Source organism: Amblyomma americanum, chromosome 4 (genome assembly GCF_052857255.1).
Source record: "Amblyomma americanum isolate KBUSLIRL-KWMA chromosome 4, ASM5285725v1, whole genome shotgun sequence".
In the NCBI taxonomy this organism is placed as follows: Eukaryota; Metazoa; Arthropoda; class Arachnida; order Ixodida; family Ixodidae; genus Amblyomma; species Amblyomma americanum.
The window spans coordinates 155,167,486-155,188,328 of record NC_135500.1 but is presented as its reverse complement, the minus strand read 5'-3'; the positions used below and the strand labels follow the sequence as shown (position 1 = coordinate 155,188,328).

The window sequence follows — 20,843 nt, the reverse complement described above, 5'->3', positions numbered from 1 at the left end:
ATGGAGCGGTCATGTGCACGTTTTTGCCTGTGATTCCACTGCTAGCTCTAGCGCTGGCTATCCATATTATCAGTGTCCCTCTTTAGCTTCTGATTTTGATGTGCAGTGGCGTATTCTACTTTTTTTTTGCCGTCAACTCAAAGGGAAAGATGACTTCCCCTTGAAGATCTCACCCCCTTGACAAACCCGGTTGCTGCTGTTACTCTGGAGATGATATTGATGTTTCCGATGGTGGCAGTTCCTTTTCTTGTGCTTTCTTTTCCACCCTGCTCACAAAGGCTTCTCTTTAGCTCATGTCACTAAGACCCCTTTCCTCCGAGAAATTCATGCTGCTTATCTTTCTCTCGTTGTCCTCTTTTTGTCTGCTTTGCTTCGTTTTGGTGTTGTGGTCCTTGGACTATCCACCCTGCCGTTGTTTCTAAAGCCTTAATCTTGTCTTCAGTGCGCAGTGTCTTTCCGGAGAAAAAAATCCCAGTAGGATTCTGAACCGATGAGCAAATTCATTGATGCCATACCTACTGGCCGGCCTAGGTCATCAGCGATTTCATTGAGCAAACTGCCTAATTTCTGTACCAGCTCTTTAGGATGTGTAGGCAGCTCGCTGCATGAAATCACATCAACTTGCAGTGCTTGAATTATTATGGCTTCATTATTGTGATATGAGGAAACTGTCACTTACTCTACGTTCATAAACTTGACCTGTTTGTGTCCTCCAAACGAGTTGGTTGTGAAGCGTTCATAACCTATTACTTTTGCACCAACTTCCATTGCCGAACTCTTCGAAATAAATGTCTATTAGAAAAATTAACTGCCTTAGTAAACTGCCGTGTGCTGCAAAAAATGACCGAAAAAAATCTGGACTGCTGAATTTTTTCTGAATAACCCAATTTTTCACCGGAATTCAGCCTTAAAAAATATAGCCCGATTTTTACCCCTCGAATTCTGTAAAAAGATTGCTGATGGTTCAGCTCCGGTTAAACCTAGTGTGTATGCAATAGCTGACCCGAAGAAGACGTAGCTTCGGTCACTGCTTGTCGCTGTTGTTTCTTCACTTCTTGACGGCGTCGTTTGGCGAGCTGTTTCTCTCATTCCGGCATCTCGGCCGCGCACTTGGAATTCCTGGCTTCTTGGGCTCGTTGTCGACTTGCCTTATACCACGCCACAACTTCGGGATCTGTCGATGTGGCTTCGCGCAGTCGCCATTGATGTCAGTCGCAGTATACATGCGAAGTTTCCGTTCATCTGAAGAACGAGCGCTTCGCACCCTCTGTTATACAGTGGCCGAGCAGTGATGTGCATCTGTTGCCCAAATGCGCATGCATAGTGAACCTGTAGCTGCTGCGCATGCACGACGTGCTCAGCGAGGCTGTGGAGTCGGCAGCGGCGATGGCGCAACTGTGACATCACGTGCGGCGCACCTGTTGCTCGGTGCATGCGCATTAACGGCTCGGGCTCAGCCCGGTGACCTTGGCTTTACATGGCTTAGTGAAGCTTTTGCTTCAAAAACAAAGCCTGTAAACAAAGGACCCTAATTATAATCAGGCCGGACTACCTCAGTTTTCACTATGCACTCTTCGGTGGGAAGGCAGTGCGGCTTATTAACATAAGCTTCTCGAGTTTTCTTATATCAGGAGATGTACCGAAGAGAGCATTAACACTAGTGGTATTTAACTAGGACTCTTTAAAAGAAGAATCGTAGTGAATGTAAAGCGGTCAGCTTGTGTATGCCAATGTGTAGCATCCATAACCACGCGTATACTACATGTGCGTACACATGCACATATATACATATACGAGGTGTGCACACTGACAGCACCAAGTTTTATTGCATTATAAGGCGACTTTTTTTTTTCAGTCTTAATCAGGTAAAACCCTGATGGCCCTTTACAGTTTTGTAATACAGTCGAACCCGGATATATCGAATTCTAAGGGGATCGGAAAATAGTTCGATATAACGAAAATTCAATATACAGATAGAGGCTTAAACCACACTCGAGATCATGACAAATTGTGGCTTACCGATCGCAAGAGTCATGAACCGCCAAGCCCGGGCACGCAACATGAAAGCACTTATTTCACGGAAAAAAAAAGCAAATTTTTTACTGCTTTTTGCTGTGATTAATGAAGTTCAAAACACTAGTTTCGAGAATTGGCAATTTCTTTTCCGTGAAATAAGTGCTTTCATGTTTCATGCCGGGGCTTGGCAGTTCACGTGGTTAATGAAGTTGAAAACACTAGTCTCTATCTTCTCAAGACTGTACAGGTGCAACAGCCCGGTACCTTCCATTTCGCCACAACACCACCTAATGAGACTGAACGCTGATGCCAGTTCAGCGGCTGTGCACGGGCGCATCTCTTCTGGAACACAGTTGTCCTCGTCGTTGCTGGAATTGCCTTCTTAGGTGCCAGCTATTCCAGCCGCAATGTCCTTATCAGCGAGGTCAATTTACAGCCTGAACTTCGCTGTCAGCGTTGATGAAGTCCTCAACGATAAGCTCCGACGGCACGCTGCCGGGAAAATGGGACGAGTCTCGAAATGCGTCCTCCAAGCATTCATCGTCATCATCTAAAGCTTCAGGACATTCATCTCTAGCCACTTCAAGGCCTGCCTTGCCGAAACAGTTGGCTATCGTGGCCTGTTTTACGTCTTTCCAAGCGCCGGCAATCATCTGGATGGCGCCGAGAAGGTCAGTCTTGAAATCAGTTCTCATGAGGAGGTTTATGAGGACAAATTGCCTTCTGTAGCCTACCTTGAAAGCCTTTATAATACCCTGGTCCATGGGCTGCAATCTCACTGTATTGTTCGGCAGGAAAAACTTGAGTTCTATGTTCTGCAGCTTGCAAGTCTTTTGATGGACCGAGCAGTTGTCTAACAGAAGGCATACTCACCGGCCCGACCTGCCCAACTCAGCGTCTCAAGCCTTCAGCCATTCAACAAAAAGTTACCTTGTCATCCAGGCCTTTCTATTACAGCTGTAGCAAATGGGAAGCTGCTTGTAATTCTTGAAGCAGCGTGGTGGCATGCTCTTTCAGATAACAAAAGGACGCAGCTTGCACGAGCCATCCATGTTTGCCACAAGCAGAACCGTCACACGCACTTTGCTCATTTTCGCACTATGGCATGAGCTCCCACGGAGATCGAGTGTCTTATTCTTCAGCATTTGCCAAAAGAGACCAGTCTCGTCTGCATTGAAGACTTTGCAAACTTTGCAGTGATCTTCAGCCACTTCTCTGCAAGCCACTGCTGCATCCCCTGGCTGCTGACAGCCCTACTTCCGCCTGAAATGGCTTTTCCCACCTTGCCGTGGCAGTTTTTAAACCATTGCAGCCACCCAGTGCCACAGCAAAAGTTCTCTTTGCCAAGAGCCGTGGCAAATCATTTGGCCTTCTCCATGAACGTGGAGCCATCCACAAGGATGTTTTCTTGCTCGGACTTCAAGAAACCACGCTTAAAGCACCTTCTCAACTTTGTCGAAAGCAGCAGGGCGCACACGACGTGCCCCCGAGCGACTTTGCTCACCTGCTTTGAGTGTGATGTCCTGCTTGTTTTTTAATAGCGTGCTTAGAGTGCTCCGTGGAATGCCAGATACGTTTGCCAAGGAGGACTTCTTTTCGCCATTCTCGACGCGCCAGATCACCTCAAGCTATGTTGCGAAGTCCAGATTCTTTCTCTTTTTATGTCCGTAGGTGCCATAGCTCACTAGATGACAGCAGTCAAGCATGCTACAATCGGCGAGTTGAAACAAAGACACGCACAAGAAAAATGCGACACCCCGCACTGGCTGATGGAGTCGACTGGTGTCAGTCGAGTCAAGGAGTCAGCAGAGTCAGCAAAGGAATAACAAAGGCACAAAGGGAAATGAAGAAGAAAGAGAGGGAGAAAACTCGGCAGAAATCCGCTGTTGGTGCTAGTTGTGCCAGTCGTGGGGCGCTGCGGACGCAACCGCCACCTGGCTCTCCAGTTCTCTCGTCTCCCTCACCAGTGAGGAGGCACTGCCCTCACTTCTGACTGGTTTTCTCTCTTTCCCGAGGAGGCATGGCTTGCAAACGTCGCCGCTCGCCTCCGTGGCGCGCGTTGTGCGACCGGAGATGTGCGTGTCTTTGGGGAAAACGCATTTTCCAGGGGCCCGGCGCAGCGTTCGAAATATCGAACGGCCGGCGAAACTGGAGTTTGATATACTACGCAGCTGTCCAATACTTTAACAAAGTATTTTCAAGGGGATAATCTTTGTGTTTGATATAGCCAATAATTCGAAATATGTGGGTTCGATATAACCTGGTTCGACTGTAACAAATAATGGAGATTAAAACCAGCATGCTACAGCAAGAATATAAAAGAAAGTAGCGTCGGCAAAATTTATGCTGGACATAGCTCTGGCCCGTATTTAGGCCCTCATAAATCTGTTGATGCCGCATTGCTTCGCGCCCGAGTTACCAGGTAAAGCCAGCATTCGCTAGCAGTGCCATCACGATCTCACACTAACTACAACCAGAATGAAAACTGCCGTCAAGGATTATCGAGTGCCATTTCGAATGGGAAAGCACTGAAAAAAACACGAAGCATAAAAAGGGAAAAGTGACGCACACACTGTGCTGCGAGCATGTCGCTTCTCCCTCTCTGTTTTGTGTTTTTTTAGTGCGAAAGCACTCATCCAGAGGTTCAGTGCCTAGGAAAATTGTCTCTTGCCAATTTTATCTCCGAGAAGCGTAATTGTATGTCCGAGAAGCGTGAGCGCTCCGTCCCGCAGGACTGCTCGCTCATTGTCGTCTTCTACGTGGCACTAATCTGGAGGTTCAGAGCCCAGCAAAACCATCTCTCACCGATTGTATGTCTGAGAAGCGCAAGTGCTATGTCTTGCAGCACTGCCCGCTCGTCGTCGTCTTTTACATAGCGCAAGTCTGTGCTTTCGCACTGATTCGAATGTAGTAAACATTCTCTGTCACTTTTTTGTGCTGCTAATTCAAAATGAATCAAAACAAGGTAGCCCTAATCTCCATCCGGTTAATATCTGCGATGCTATCATATTCTATTAAACCTACCTACTAAAGACGTGCATTGCCTTTGCATGCACGAAAAAAGCATTAGAGCTCATCCACACCTTCAGCGGGAGGGTTGGTCATGGTCTATGCCAACGTCCGTTTTAGTCTTGAGAGGTATGCCCATGGTTACTAACAATTCTAAAGTGTGCGAATTAAGCCAACACTACTGCAAAGGAAACGCTTGACATTGTGAACTGCATATCATTACAAAAAAGGCATGCAAGCAAAAATTTGGTGTCTATACGCCTTTAATATGCAACACAGGCTAAGCTGCCATTTTTTTTTACAGATCAACTGTTTTATCCCCATTACTTGCAGTGGAATGTATACTTCCTGACTAAGGCATAGGCTTAGTTCATGTCAGCCCAGCATGCAGCACCTCAAGTGTGTCTGAAGAATGCTCGAATGCTAGCAAGGCATATTTTATTATGTGTTTGAGCTTTGGCACTTTCTTTCATGAATGCTGCCATGTGCAAGGCTGGGTTGCACTTAAATCTTCCCACCTCCCTTACTCCCCCTAAGCCTCAAGGGAATTTATTTGTCCATGATGCCATACAGGGTCTGAGGGCACTGATTAAGGAGGACAAAAACAATATAAACTTCTAAAGGAATAAATACAAAGATGCTACGTGGAATTCAAGGCAATAGAAAGGACAGGAAAGTTAGTACAGGGCAAAATTCAAAGGCGAAACATGTAATAACACTGCAGGGCACATAATGGATAAAAGGGAGGAGTAAGACAAATGCAGTGAAAAATAGAAAGATACAAGACTAAAGAAAAAGCACTTGTCATTATCCAAATGTGAATGATTATAAAGTGCATGTGTGGGATGAAAAGCAAAACATAAAGCAATAGCAAGGCAAAAAACAAGATAACGGGGAAAAAAAGGAGTTCTAAAATTTTGCGTTGCACGGTGTCACTTGAGATAATGCTTGCCCAGCTGGCCATGGAAGGCCTTGTGGTGGAGGCGATAGTATCGAGAAGACTATTTCGAACCATGATGGCACTTGGAAGCATAGAAGAATTGAAGGCCAGGGTTCTTGGTTGCATTTTTTTCTGTATTGATTGTGCTGTTGGCACATAACTAATAAATTCTCTCTCCCTCTGCTACTTTGGCTGGCAAAGGATGAGAATGCAACAAGTGCTTGACTTTACCAGGGCCCATTCACCAGTGAGTGAGGCATGAGCATCTGCTCTTGTGACACCCATTGCTGCGTGGACTTAACATAGTGACTACTGTCTTTTCCATTTGTGGGGCTGAAATAGGAGGTTAGTACGTATTCCCTGCTTAATCGCAACTGACCCAGTCCAAACCACCCACCCTACCCCTTGATCACAAGCGCTACTGATCACAAGCCGACCAGGGTAGGCTGAGCTCTGCAGGAGCAAAGGTAGAACGACAGTGGCTGACACAGAAAGGCAATTATTGCTACAGCAGTGATAACGCCAGCTAGCAACAAAATACACTCAGGAATCGAGGTCGTCCGACTCACCAGCAAGTTTACGAGCAAATGTTCGCCCACTCTAGGGCAGGGAAGAAACTCTGATGCCGGACAGGACGAGCTTGCGGGAAATGTTCCCATGAGGCCTTGCCCTGCTGGTAGAGTGCGGAGCGCCGCGCCAGAATGTCGGCATGCTTCGAGTTCCCAAGGCTGATGAGGGAGCGCTGTCTCCCCCTCACACGCAGCAAATCCCGCTGGCTCTGGCGTTAGTGTTGCTGCTACACAGGCATCCTCCCATGTTAGTCAAGATAACTAGGCAGGACACATAACGAGGAAGCAAACCCGAGAGTACAGAGCGGGGCAAGTCCACACACTTTTTGCCACTGTCTCGTCTCGTGTGTAAATGGGGCACTTGATATCCTAGTCGAATGTACCCGATCATAAGCTTGTGCTGGAAGTGGCTGTGACCTGTGCCGACTTCTTGTTGCAGAGTAAAATAAATGCTGTCTGATGTGGGCACTGCAGGGACTGCTAGGTGGAAAAAGTGCTACACATACCGGGGTCGTGGACAACATGATCTTCGTTGCTTCAAGGAAATGATGGATCCACGAAGCTTGGCCACACTTCTCACAGGTGAACTTTTTCTTGGTCATGCCACTTAATTTTTTCACAGCAGGTAATTCTGGCCCAGAGTACTGCTCGAGCATTGACGAGACTGGCGCAAAATGTATTTGAAAGGTTGATGAATGCAAGCAGAACTTTTTTCCTCTTTTGCAGTTGAGAATACTAGCAGATGAAAAGATCAGAAGAAATGTAATCAATCACTTGCGTGGTGATATAATAGGCTGCTGCTAGTCACTACTGTGCCTTGCACATGTGCGTGCCTTCACGTGCGCATATATTAGTGGAAGCTTCAGTGCCATGGTTGCCTTGCCAGGGCAGCTGTGGTCCATACCACAGACGTGTTCCTATATGCCATCATTGTTTTGCCCTCAACACCCAGATGCTTCGCTAGGTGCAGATGCGAGCGCAGCCCCCACCACTCATCCCTGCTGATAACCCTTTGGGTTGCCAGGAAGCATTGCTTTTTTGGGGACTTAGTTGCCAAGCACAAAGGAACCAAATGCTCACTGCGGGCTCAGCTAGTCAGTCTAAGAATGTGGAGAGTGGGTTTAGTTGGTACATAGCGCTGTTTATAAAGCACCTGGATTTTTGGTTCCACCTTTTGACTGGTTTTTTTGCTAGCTTATGTATAACCCCAGCCAATCACCAAGGCCCCCCATCATGTCACCACTGTCACATTTGCCATCTCATATCTGCTGCTTAAAACTGACAGCTTAAAAGATGTAGAGATTTCGGCGCTCTGACTGCACACTGAGGCGCTCTGCGCTATGCAAAAAAAGAGTGAAGGTTGTGTGCCTGGTTTGTGTTTCTGGGCCCCTTCAACACTTTTCCCTCATTCAACATTATTTTATTCCTCTGGTAGCTGTTGGAGCACGAGCCTCCTGACAGCTCCAAGTAGTCCACAGTCTCTGCCAGAGACAAAAAACAAAAGTTTTCAGCAGCTTTCGAACCAATGAGTAGAGCTTCTGTTCTGCCGGGGAAAATTGAATGAGGGTCAGCAAGTACAGTAAAAGCACATTAATTAGAACTTCAGGGAACCAGAAAAAATGTTCGAATTATCCAAAGTTCGAATTATCGAATGGCCCCAAAAGAACGCAAGAACTGCTTTCATCGCAATAAATTTTTTTTGATGAAAGACTGCACAGTGGTTGTCTGCTTTTCAGATGGGCCCAGCATGACAGTGACTATTTTTCACATTTACATCAATGCTTTATTCCGTGCATACTGCCAGGAGTGTCAAAGCAGAACAGCTCCAAAATAATAGGGCCCCCGCGGCATCCTTCACGGTACATCGCAGTAGCAGTGGAGCCCCCTGACAAACGTGCATCACGTATGAGTCGCCTTCACCGCACAAGCATCGGTTGGACGGCAGGCAACGAATGCACAGTTTCAGCACCCGCGCTCGAATGGAAGAATCGCATGGATGGAGGCGAGGGGAAAGCGCAGCGGCTCCAGTCAGCGTCCAAACTGAGCGCAGTTGTGCTCGTTTGCATGCTCAGTTGGCTAGCTGATGCGCGGCTGATAGCCACAACTACTGCAGCCGTCACCGCAGGCTGGCGCTTAACTCAGAAAAGCGAAAACGAAACTTTGGTGACATTCTGAAATTATATCAGATGACACCTACTATCGTGCCAGTGTCATGTCTCATAGGGGGAGAACATGCCAGTTTGGTTCCTAAATGTGCAAGCAGCAGGGCAGTGTTGATGCAACTCTAGGCCAGAAGCCTACCCTGATGCTCACTCGTTTCAGAATTTAACAGTCAGGAAAAGCGGCGCCTGTTCAACCTCCAGTGGATGACCTGCCAGGTGTGCCTGACGTCCAAACTGGGCTCGGAGTTTGAGCTGGTGGTGGGCTGCAACCACGCCTTCTGCCGCGAATGCCTGCGTGAACACTTTCGCATCCAGATTGAGAGCGGCTCTGCCAGCCAGCTTCGCTGTCCTCAGGAGAAGTGCACCACACAGGTGCTGCCCACGCAGGTATGCAGAGTGCAGTGCACTTTCTCCCCAGTTCAGGCTGCCTGCACTTTTCACGCAGGAAATTATGTGATTGAGTGTTCTAAAAGGTTGTTGAGAGGCTGTCCCATCTCCTGGCTATATCTGCTATCATTTGTTCTTTGCTGTGCAATGCATTTGAACTTGCTATCCTAACCTAATTAGCATAGCTAGTTAGATGTGCATGTGTGCCATAAGCATTGTCATATTAGAGGATGTGCTGGCAAAACAAATTTATGACATGCATCTTCCCTGGGTGCGAATTAGCTGCTGCAAGCTATCAGTTGATTATGCCAGACGGAAAGCTCAACTGATGTAGAGCCACACAGGGGACGTGGTTGTCATTTGCCAGCAGCCACATTCCTATTCTGTTGATGTATCAGTGACAGCACACGTCCTTCGCTGCTTCCCACCAGCAAAGTGGGACTTGTGTTGATGGCCAGTGTTCAGTGGCACACCCAGTGCTGTAGGTGCCCAACAGTAGAGTTAGTATAGCGGCGGGCTTTGTGTGGTTGCGTGTTTAGCGGAATAGCACGTCCAGAGTGTGCATGTGCAGAATGCTAACGGGGAAATAGCGTTAGCATACGCGCACAATTTCCAGAAGTTAGCATTGTGACAGTTGCAGCTTTTGGGTACTTAGCGTTGAAACATGGCGCATCTTTCCTAGCGAGAGCCGCTCGCTTCAGCTGAATAAGCAGTCCTTGTGGTTCCGAACGGCATTTTTCCAGTAACCACTGATGTTGTTGCTTTTTGCTGTGATTGACCTTGCTTCGACAACAAAGTTTAAGCTGCAATTCAGTCTAGGTTCTGAGATAAGCTCTCGATTCTGGCACGCTCAGCCTCACAGGGCCTCCCGCTATGCTGTAATTATCTGCAACTGCTAGGAATGCATCAGAAATAGGTTTCGAGCTTTGGCACAATGTTTTAAGTTTTTAATAATTCAGTACAACAAATGTTATTAAATTCGATAATTATTTCGAGCATAGCATGTGATGTTATGGAATATTTTCTTGCTCGAGCCGTTTGTACATAGCATTTCTCTAACTAGATGGTGCCACAGTGTTTAAGTTTTTATTTCGCTTATTTTTATCGCCGAAGCATTTTCTTGGGCAATTTCATCGTGGAAATGAGCGTTACTATATCAGTAGGCTGTAAAAGATTCCGATATTTATTCTTTTGGAAATTAGTGGCTATGGCAACCATTTTAAAAGCGCCTTCCGCCTCCATGTGATGTAGATCGCGTTTAACTTTTTCGGAATGCTATACTACACCTCTCAGGGGCGATAAGTCGCTTACATCACACTAACATAATTTCCCTTAGGTCCGCTATGACTCTAACGTTATACTAAAACTCTATATTAACTATATAGTGGTGTGTTTTCTGGTGTCTAGCAGAATGCTGTTCTGAATAACCCAGAGCCTCGGTGCTGCTTCTCAAGCAAGGCAATAATTTGTTCAGTAATCAAGAGTACTGCTGCACTTGCAAACTGCATTGAGCCCTGCCTCTAGCTTTGTACATCTGGCAATCGATAACGCAGCACCAAATAAATAGCGTAGAGGATGCAAGACTAGTGGGGAGCTCCAATCTAGGTGTGCTGCTGCTTCTGCTGCAAGTTGTGTGCAGCCTCTTCCCGCAAGAAGGCGTCCGCAGTGGAAAAATTGAGATGACTCTTTGAAAAGGATGATACATTGCTGTTCATATGACAAAGGCTAGCTTTAGGTTCAGGGAGTGGTCTCGTAGTGCACTGTTGGTCAGGGCAGCAGACATTGTACATTGACACTGCTCATACCTGCTTCTAATTAAGGCACTTGAGAAGCTGAAGAGGAGTCTTTTATGTGAATGAAACATGGGTGCATATCAGTCACAAACTAACCCACGTTTGGGCTGACAAAGGCGCGATGTAGTTTTTTTAATTAAGAACTTTAAAAGGGCTAAAACTCAGGGTTAGCAATGCTATTAGTTCACTTATCATTTGTACTCAGTTTTGGTGTTTGTTTTTTTGTCTGAACCTTGCAAGGCAGGACCAAGCGACAGTAGCCACTGACATGCTAAAACTTGATTTATTAACATCTGATAGGGTTAACAAAATGCTCAAATTATCTGCAAAATAAGGCATTATAGTCGAAAGCATTAGAAACGAACACTGCAATACAGTATAATCTCAATCATACGAATCTCACGAGGTCATGAAAAATATTCATATCATCCAAAATGAACAACATTCATAAGCCAGATTTACACAAATCTGTTTTTGGCTGTTAAGGTTTTTTTTACTGTCACGTGCCACTGTGCGCTGCTCACAGTGTGCACAATGTGACTGGTGATCGCAGCGCCAGCCACTCGCTGCTCATGGTGCGTATCGCACAACTAGTGATCCCAACATTGGCGATGCATGCACCCGCAGCAAGTACATGGTGCTCGAGGAGGGTGCGGTCGTGGCTCGTGTGTTTTTTTATCATCTGCAAGTAGGGGGCTGTTGTAACATGCGAATTCCTGCCCATTTAACACAATGCGCTCTGGCCAAGGCATTTTATGAATTCGTATCATCCCAAAATTCGTATCAACCGGGACCGTATCAATGAAATTCTACTGTAAGACATTTTTAATACATGTCTTGCAATGAACTGAGTTATGTTGCAGCTGCTGTGAGGATGTAGACATACTGATTGCTTTTTGCTGAGCAGTGCTGGTTTTTCACTGAAAATCAACGTTCAGGAGTACAACCAAATGCTGCTGTAGCCACAGCATTGAGCTAACAGTCACCTACTGTAGAAGCCAATGTAGGTGTATGCCATCATCCGGTAAGTTCCGAGTCTTCTCCCTAAGTCCCTTCTCCCCAAGTGACTACTTGGTGCTTATTTTTGTCTACATGTGGCTATGGTCTTACAAAGGCAAGTAAAAAAAATCATCAGAACACCGAGGCTCTGGGCTGAGTGCCAATACCGAGCAGTGACAAAGAACCATGGTCGCCCCGTGACGGCTAGTGTTTTTGAAGCCTTGTCGCCAGTCACAGCAACCAAGACAGCTCAGCTTGCACAACACAACGGCATGCTATGAGAGCTCTAGAACAGAAAGGCAATAATGCAAAATTCATAAGAGATGAATTCACACCCTACTGATGGATAAACACAGCACTGGCATTGCATTAAGAATGCCTGACATGGAGATCTCTGGTTATTACACAAACTACTGCACGCTCTCGTGTCCCACAGTTGCTGCATGCTAGCCACAGAGATAAGGTGGCCAAAACTTTACAGTCAGATTGAATGGTGCCGGCAGTGTCACGAATTTCAGGTCATGCCGGTTGACTGTAGCTGTCGTTGCTGGAGAAGCCTGCTGCAGCAGTCCCATGCTGCATGCTCATGTAGAACACGAGCTGGTGCGTGGCCGTCATCTTTATCATCATTTACACAGCAGGTTGCATGACGGCAAGCCAAAGGACCGGATGAGGTGACAGATGGCGATGATATGATTTAATGGCCGCGGGCCTAGCACGACGCGGGCCTAGCACGAGCGCTCCTGCCCGCGCTAGGCAAGCCAAAGGACCGGACGAGGTGACAGAAAGCGATGTTATGATTTAATGGCTGCGGGCCTAGCACGAGCGCTCCTGCCCGCGCTACTGCCCATTTCGTCATCTTCTAGTCCGTCACATCACTGGAGGCCACGAAGCGATCGTCTCGATCGTGCGAACTAGAAAAATGGCAGTGGCGATGAAGCGCTGGACATGACGATGGGCATGGCAGAAGGGATGAACAGAGAAGAGAAGGTGATGAGCGGGTGAAGACAGGTCCGCGAAGACTGAGGAGGCACCAGTCGCCAGAAGCCAACGCCGAGACCCGTGGATGCACCCAAAGGCAGGGGCTGGGGTGCTGTGTTCTCATGTGTGGGTGGGTGGTCAGTGGGGTCTCGGGTCAGTGGCGGCGCTCTCTGATCAGTGTGGTCATAGTCATGTCATTGTGTCTTCCGGTTGGGGCAGGGCAGAGGAGAGTGGCGGCGTCGGGGCATATCTGGCAGGGAGGGGAATGCCGGGATATGCGAAGCCCCGAGCACCCCAGAGAAGACCTTGGTGGACAGCAGGCTTCTAAGCTCCGGGACTGGGATGATGAAGGTGGCTAGCACCTCACACCAAATGTTACATGACTGCGAGCCGAAGAACCAGACGAGGTGACAGTTAACGGTGATATGATTTAATGGCTGCGGGCCTAGCACGAGCGCTCCTGCCCGCGCTAGGCAAGCCAAAGGACCGTATGTATGTTCTAGTCCGTCACAATATGATAGTTTGTTTTTTATTAGCAAACAGAGACGTGTGTGTGGCGTCCAGTGCAGCTGAGGTATCTGCCATGTATCAATGTAGCAGTCTACACCAGTTGCCAGTATGTGTTGAAGTCTTCACATGCAGCTCCCTTTGCAGCACGACTAAACCAAATGAAGCACAACACCTTTTACTTGACTGCCAAGAAGAAAAAATTGGGAACTCTAATGGTGGCTGACCTCAACTCCTTAACCATTCTTCAAAGGCAAATGCAATATCAGGAGAGTTATGTCGACTAGTTATTTAAAAACTGAGCATTCGAGCCTGAAAACATCTGCTCAGGAAGGAAGAAGTCTCAGAGTGGTTGCACTGTAAGAGAGGTTGCCCTGAGTCTTAAGTCATTTGAGAGGATTGTGTTTGTCACTGTAAAGGTCCTGGCCTTGGTGGCTGTGTTTCGATGGAGGCGAAACACAAAAGGCTCCCTTGTGCTGTGCAGTGCCAGGGCACGTTAAAGAACTTCAGGTGGTCGAAATTATTATATAACCCTCCACTGCGACACCTCTTTCTTTCTCCTCCTCTTTTCACTACTTCATCCCATCTCCCTCTGTGCTTTCATCGAGAATTGAGACAGTTACTGTGCCATTTCATTTCCTCAAGACTAGTTTTCATTTCTTTATTCATTAAAAGCTAGCAACATGCTAGCTGAACCTACCAATATTTCAGAAGAGAAGGTGTGCCATGAGTGTATTGCCTGTGCAAAATAAAGGGGCACTGTGGCAGCTCATTTTGACGTCATTTTTGTCACTTGATGATTGATAATTGAGGATTTGGATGATACGCAGGTGAAGTCACTGGTGGGCGATGCCTTGGGCTCGCGCTACGATGAGAGCCTGCTGAATGCCTACCTGGACTCCCAGGCAGACCTGACGTACTGCCCAAGGCTACAGTGCCAGCGACCAGTGGTGACTGACCCCGACCTTCCCATGGCCCAGTGTGCAAGCTGCTATTTTGTCTTTTGTCTCTACTGCCGCATGGTCTACCATGGTGTCCAGCCATGTCGACTCAGGCCAGGTCAGTCTTTCATTCATGACCTGGCCCTTGGAAAAGGGATCCTTGTATTCAGCAGGTCTGCGCAGCCTTACTTTAGACTTTGCAAAAGTGACTCCGTTTGCACCTTAAGGACCCTGGTTTTATGAAAAGGAATCCTCGTATTGAGCAGGTCTGCGCAGCCTTACTTTAGACTTTGCAAAAGTGACTCCGTTTGCACCTTAAAGACCCTGGTATTATGCGCTGGAAATTTTAAAATTCTGCAAATTCATTGCGAAACCCCACAGTTTTTCATGCAAGATGTAACACGCATGAGATATACTGTAGAACCTCATTAATTTGAAGCCCATTGGACTGTGTAAAATATTTGAATTAACCTATACATGTCTGAACTTCAGGAAGTGAAAATAATTAAAATGATTTTTATATAAAATGTTTTCGCCACAGAATTCAGAACCATCCTTTTATTGATAGAAAGATTTTTCTCAGCATCGACTTTTGAGACATCCTACAATTTGGAACACTAGGCAAATACACTACTTGTTGCCATTTGTAAAGCTTGAGGCATTTGAGATCAACTGTAATGTCTCATTTCTCATAATGCGTGGCAGTTTACTCGTGGAAGGGCTCAAATCTTGTTTGCTTTCCTTGCGGAATTGCAATGCAGTTGATGCAGTTGAATCTGCTTGCTGCTTCCCGAGGAAACTGGTTACTCTTTCTGAACACACACAATGCAGTGCTTGCACAGGAAAAGTTAAGAGCCTCTCAAGCGTATAATACAATAAACTTTTAGAGTTACTGTGCAAAAAAGCGATGTCCTACATGTAAGACGCTAAGAGTATATGGACCAAGCGAGTTTAAAATGAAGCGAAATGAAAAAGATAAGCTTGATACATTGTACGACCAATGCAGCACTTTTGAGTCGCTACCAGTATGCTCAACAAAGCCGTGTTTGATGTTTATTGGTTAACTCCTGCAGCTGGAGCTCATATGCATTCGTCATGGTCACCATGTCACTGCCGATCGCCCTAAAATCAGTCACGCCAGCATGCATCTTTGGATGTTCTAACTCAGTTACTGTCAAAACTGTTTGCTGTTCTCAGGTGTTTTTTACTCGGATGTTCTCGGGGTGGTGGGGGCATGTGCGGTAACCACCGTCCAGATGGTTCTTGTGGTAACCCCCTTATAGGGTATCTACCTCCGGGTGACTCTCCTGGTAACCACCCACCAGTTTCGCCTTCTTACTCTCTCGCCATGCCCTCTTCCTTACACACTAACCACCCTCGTGAGTGGTTTCCATGGAAACGCATCCACCGGCTACGCCAATGACTACAACATACAACTAATGTGATGCAAAACCCAAGAATGGGCGCTAACAGTTGTCGCTGCAGAAACTCCTAAGTGATCCTTGGTGGATCGTATGAACACATTGGCATTTTTTGTTGCTGCTTTTTGTGTTGTAGGCAATGCCCATGTATGCGGAATTGGTCATTTTCTACTTTACATTCATAGATTGTTAGGAGTGCTTATTCCACTCCTGGATGCAGCGGTTAAGCGAGAAACCTCTTGCGACCAATCAATTATTTAACTGCCACCTGGCACAGTGGCCAGTTTGCTCACAGTCCGATGGGCAGGTGTGTCACACGGTGCGTGTCATGCATCACGCATGACGGCGGTTGCCATTTTTGCTTACACAGACCCTTGTGATTCTATGTCATTAATAAAAAAAGACAGTGTGGCTTCTAACGCGATTCCGCAAAAAGTGCTCAAATCCATTTTTCATGGAATCGTGAGAAACTAGGGGCTTTAACTATTGCGTCCCTGTCTTAAAGAGACACTGAGGGCAACTCTATCCAGTTACTGTTCTTAGTAAAAAAAGTTGATGCTCTGCCCTTTCTGGGCATGTTGACATTTGAACAGCAGCAAGAAATCAATTTGGGGCGGAAAAAATTTAATTTAAAAATTCTGCCGCCACTCAGTTCAAACTCATGACTTCTACACCGAGAAGAACTGCTTGCCACCATTTTGAAGCTAATGATGGTGTAGCGTAGTTCTGGATTGTCGACAAAAATTTGTTGTGGGCGCACGCAGTTTACATGTGAAGTCGGGCAGTGATGGCAACGCCTGTATTTCGTTTTTCTTTATTTCGTTTCTAGCTTATAAAAGCGTTGTCAATGAGAGTGGTCTCTTTGTGATTATAATGCATAGTCTGAGGTACAGACCAACTTCAATTTGTCCTCGGTGTCTCTTTAAATCATTGCTCTAGATTAAGGAGAGCAGATGTGCTGTGTTGTCATAAGAAGGCCACCAAGAAAGGTCCAAGGTGCACTAGGTCCTCCTTGTGGCTTGCTGCTGTGAGTAAAGGGCATTGCTGATGCCAAATGCAGGAGAGCAGCGGGCTATCCGTGATGAGTACCTCTCAGCGACTCCAGCTGCCAAGCAAGCAATGGAGAAGCGCTATGGAAGGCGCACTTTGCAGCTTCTGGTGGACGAGTCCCTGACCCAGGACTGGATGCAAGAGAACAGCAAGAAGTGCCCGCACTGTGGTATCTCGATTGAGGTCTGTGTGCGCACTAGCTGTGATGCAGTTATCAACCTTGTCCACAGTCTGCTTAGATGTGCAAATAGACAAGGCACCAGTTTGTGTGGCAAATGGGGCTGTCGCTGGTTCGTTGCATTTGTGCCTGTCCTGCTTTCTCGGACCAGAGGTACTCTGTGACCTAAGAACTCAAGGTGTCTTTATGTGAGCCATTGTCCAATCGGAACGGTCACTGTATACAGTATAGCTTTACCAAGTCCATGCAGTACAGACTGCCGAGGCAAGTGGTGGTTTTGAAAAATAGTAAAGAAAGCATGTGAATGCGGTACTTTGAGCTGCCGCTGTGGCCCAGTGGTTATGATGCTCGGCTACTGACACAAAAGACGCAGGTACAATCCCGGCCATGGCAGTCGCATTCGTTGGAGGCAAAATGGTAGAGGCCCATTTGCTGTGCGATGTCAGTGCATGTTGAAGAACTCCAGGTGGTCAGAATTATCTGGAGCCCTCCACTACAGCATCCCTCATAGCCCTGAGTTGCTTTGGGACGTTAAACCGCGTAAGCCAAACCAAACCAAACAAAAATACAAGTACTATGAAGCCCTCTGTGAGGCACCTGCTGCTATTTGGCTTGAGTTGATCGGTCCTACCTAACTGGATCGCACCTCCCAGCTCAACTGGGGACATGGCTTTCAGTAGCAGCTTTCTTATTTTTTGATGGATTTTAATGATTTTTTTTAATTAGTAATGCTTTCAAACTTAAGTGTGCAAAATTTCAGTATTATATCTGAAGAACTTTTTTCATCTACAATTTTTTCTCTTCTATAGTTGTGGAAAGCCTGCAGATTCTAAAAATTGAGGTCGAAGACTGGGTCAAAATTCACTACATTCTGAGCGCATGCTATGCATGTTGAAAATCTTAGAAGTTTTGCCTCCACAAAACAATTTTTTGTTTGTTTTCATTTTTACAAGGCCGATGGCACAGATATGTCTAAACTGTGAGCAAGATGTCACACCTAAATTTTACAATCTGTCTAAAGAAAAACTAGATTGTAATCTCATTCAATGAAGTTTGTGTGCAACAAAACAAAGAGGGTAAAATAGGCCTAACAGCATGAAGAAATCTGCTCTACAAGAGGTGACCATCTAGTCAGGAAAACCAAAATGGAGAAAAGCAGCAGTTTTACAAACGTTTCCTCAATATGTAGTGCCACTGTGTTTCACGAAATGGTTTTCTACTTGCCAGTGGATTTCAGCAGTTAAACTTCGGGGCAGCATAGAAGAAAACAACGCATATGAGCAGATAGAGTGATTTTAAAAAACCAGTTTTTGGCCATTTTTCATGATTTGCAAGCCACATACCCGCTTACTTCGCATAAATGGAAATAGCAAACTAAGCAAGATGCAGTGCTAGATGCTCGGGAACACTACCGTTTTTGTGTGTGCGTGTGTGTGTGTGTGTGCGTGCGCGCGCGGATAGATGGCTGTGTTGCTGAGAAAATATCAAATGGAATTCCCAATATGTTCTTATATTTGTAGGCCCCTAAACCCAGGAAGGTTGCATAATTTTTATCACATGTGGTCGCCACAGCTCTCTGGTCAGCCAGAGGTGCTGCTTCCGAGCGTAAATGTTGTTGGGAGCTTGTGATCCTGACCTTGCAGCATGCAACGGCTACAGGCAGGCTGAGGGCATGGAATGCGAGACAGAAGACTCAGCACTATTGTTTTTGTCTCGAAACATCAGATGGTTTGTACTGTTTTAATTGAGACTCTTCGCGTTCTTAGCTACACTCGCCATGCTGTTGTCCCCATATTTTTACAGTACTTGTCCATTGGCAGCGATATAACACTACATGAGAAAGCAGCGAGCAAATCGTGGCCAGTGAAAAATTGATTTCTCCAGGCACATTTGCAGAAATCCCTGACGTGTTTGGCCTGTTTACTTTGCTCTTATGAGATTTTCTGGCCTGCAGTGGTGGAACTGCTGCGCAAATTACGCCAAACTGCGCCAAATCAGAAATCCTGCTACATGCTGCTACAAAATCGATTTCTTGGCTACTTTTGCGCCATGTGTGCGTCAAAACGCCGCTAAATAACTCTGCCGAGAGCAAAAACGAAATTCACTGTCGGAGTCATCAACGAAAGAGAGGAAATAGTACCTGAAGTTTGCAGTTTTAACAATGGTATTATTCTTTATAGCTTTGTTACATATCTCGTTATGTCTTCCCCCTGAATAAAAAACAGCTTTGTTTTTAGCAAAATCTCCTGTTTGCTTACTTCTGGGGCTTTTTAAGGAAATAACAGCACTTTAGACTGAATTTGGGCTTGAAGCTTGTTTTTGCATGGCTGTGGTCGTCATAAATGCCTGAGCAAATTGGCTGTTCCAGAGATAAAACAAGCTTCTTTATTGAAGTGTTTCGAGACATGAAATTTTGCTACGAAACAGCTTTTTCTGGTACAAAATCTCAAATATCTGCGGCAAAATGCCATTTTTTCTGCTACAAAACTTGAAATTGCTGCTACAAACTGCGATTTCTTTTGCTACGAAAGCTGCTACAAGAAGCCAGTTTCCTGTCCCACCACTGGTCTTACCAAAGCTCTGTTCTTGCAGAAATGATGTAGTTACTATCGCATCACACTAACTCATCACTCCGCCACAGTGGCTCAGTGGTTAAGGCTGCTGACCCGAAAGACGCTGGTTCGATCCCGGCCGCGGCGGGCGAATTCTAGAGGCCCTTGTTCTGTGTGATGTCAGTGCATGTTAAAGAACCCCAGGCAGTCGAGATTTCTGGATACCTTCACTACGCATCCCTCATAGCCTGAGCCGCTTCAAGACGTTAGACACCCTAAACCGTAAACCATCATCACTCTAGCTTAACTTGTATTCCCGTTCAGTGCCCCCTCAAAAAACAAACTAGAAACAACAGTCATGCAGCGTGACATGAAATTGATACTACTGAGTTGATTTTAGACTTATAAAAATGGGCATGTGTTCCATCACCACTAACCTGAAAAGGATTTAACCCTTTGACACGCTATGTACACAATTGTGTACAAAGCAAAAGCAAACTCGCAGCTTTTCTTGAGTGTGATTGCACCTAGCGGTGATTTCTTTATTTCAGGTGAATTTTGCATCTTTCATGTGGAAAAAGGGTGGTTTTTTATGCTATAATAGGAAATGCAGTAAATAAAATTTTGCGAAACAGCATTTTTGTGAAGACATATTTTGCCACCAATAGTAACGTCATTTTTTTTTTTTTCACAATTTCAACCATAATGTGCACATTTGAAATATAGAATAACTCCCACGATCCTCCGGGTGTTTACTTGATAGGTCACAGCATTTCGATGTCACTATTTTCATTAGTTATGACACTTAGTGTGAAATTTTGCACATCCCTGCAGTAAAATAACTACTAGTATTTAGCGCTGAAAAACTAACGAATGGTCTTTTTTAATGCCTGAATATATACTATATTTAGGCAGGAAAAGGGTTCTTTTCAACGAAAAAAATGTCGTTTGATAGGGTTAAAAGAGAAAAATTAAAATGGAAATCCGTTTTGAGGAGATGGAAGGGCACAGTAACTGTCTCCCTTTTCAGTGGACTTCTCAACCACACCGTAAGGGGAAGGAGTGAAGGTAGAAGTGAAAGGAGAAAGAGACAGAAGTGCTGTAATGTAGGGCTCAGCATGATTTTGATCACTGGGGATCTTGAACTTGCATTGGCATCGCACAGCACACATTTATTGAGTAAACAGATTGTGTAAATGACGGTTTGAAGGCAACTAGCAATGTACTTCTGTATTGCACACATTTTTTGCTGCACTGAAACCCTCAAGCAGTCAGCAAATGCAGCTGTGCACCACATTTCACTTTCTTTGTAACTCAGTGCACTGGTCACATGTTCTG

The 20,843-nt window shown here is 45.8% G+C and overlaps 1 protein-coding gene across 2 annotated transcripts in view; it reads left to right on the top strand.

The window, feature by feature from the left end:
* Window positions 1–20,843, top strand: part of LOC144128563 (E3 ubiquitin-protein ligase RNF14-like) — a 30,815-nt gene that overhangs the window by 9,319 nt on the left and 653 nt on the right. For both annotated transcript variants that reach the window (XM_077662058.1, XM_077662057.1), the window contains exons 5-8: window positions 7,009–7,116; window positions 8,857–9,083; window positions 14,194–14,422; window positions 16,786–16,958. In XM_077662058.1, the coding sequence (XP_077518184.1) occupies window positions 7,009–7,116; window positions 8,857–9,083; window positions 14,194–14,422; window positions 16,786–16,958 (737 nt within the window). The remainder of the gene's footprint in view (window positions 1–7,008; window positions 7,117–8,856; window positions 9,084–14,193; window positions 14,423–16,785; window positions 16,959–20,843) is intronic.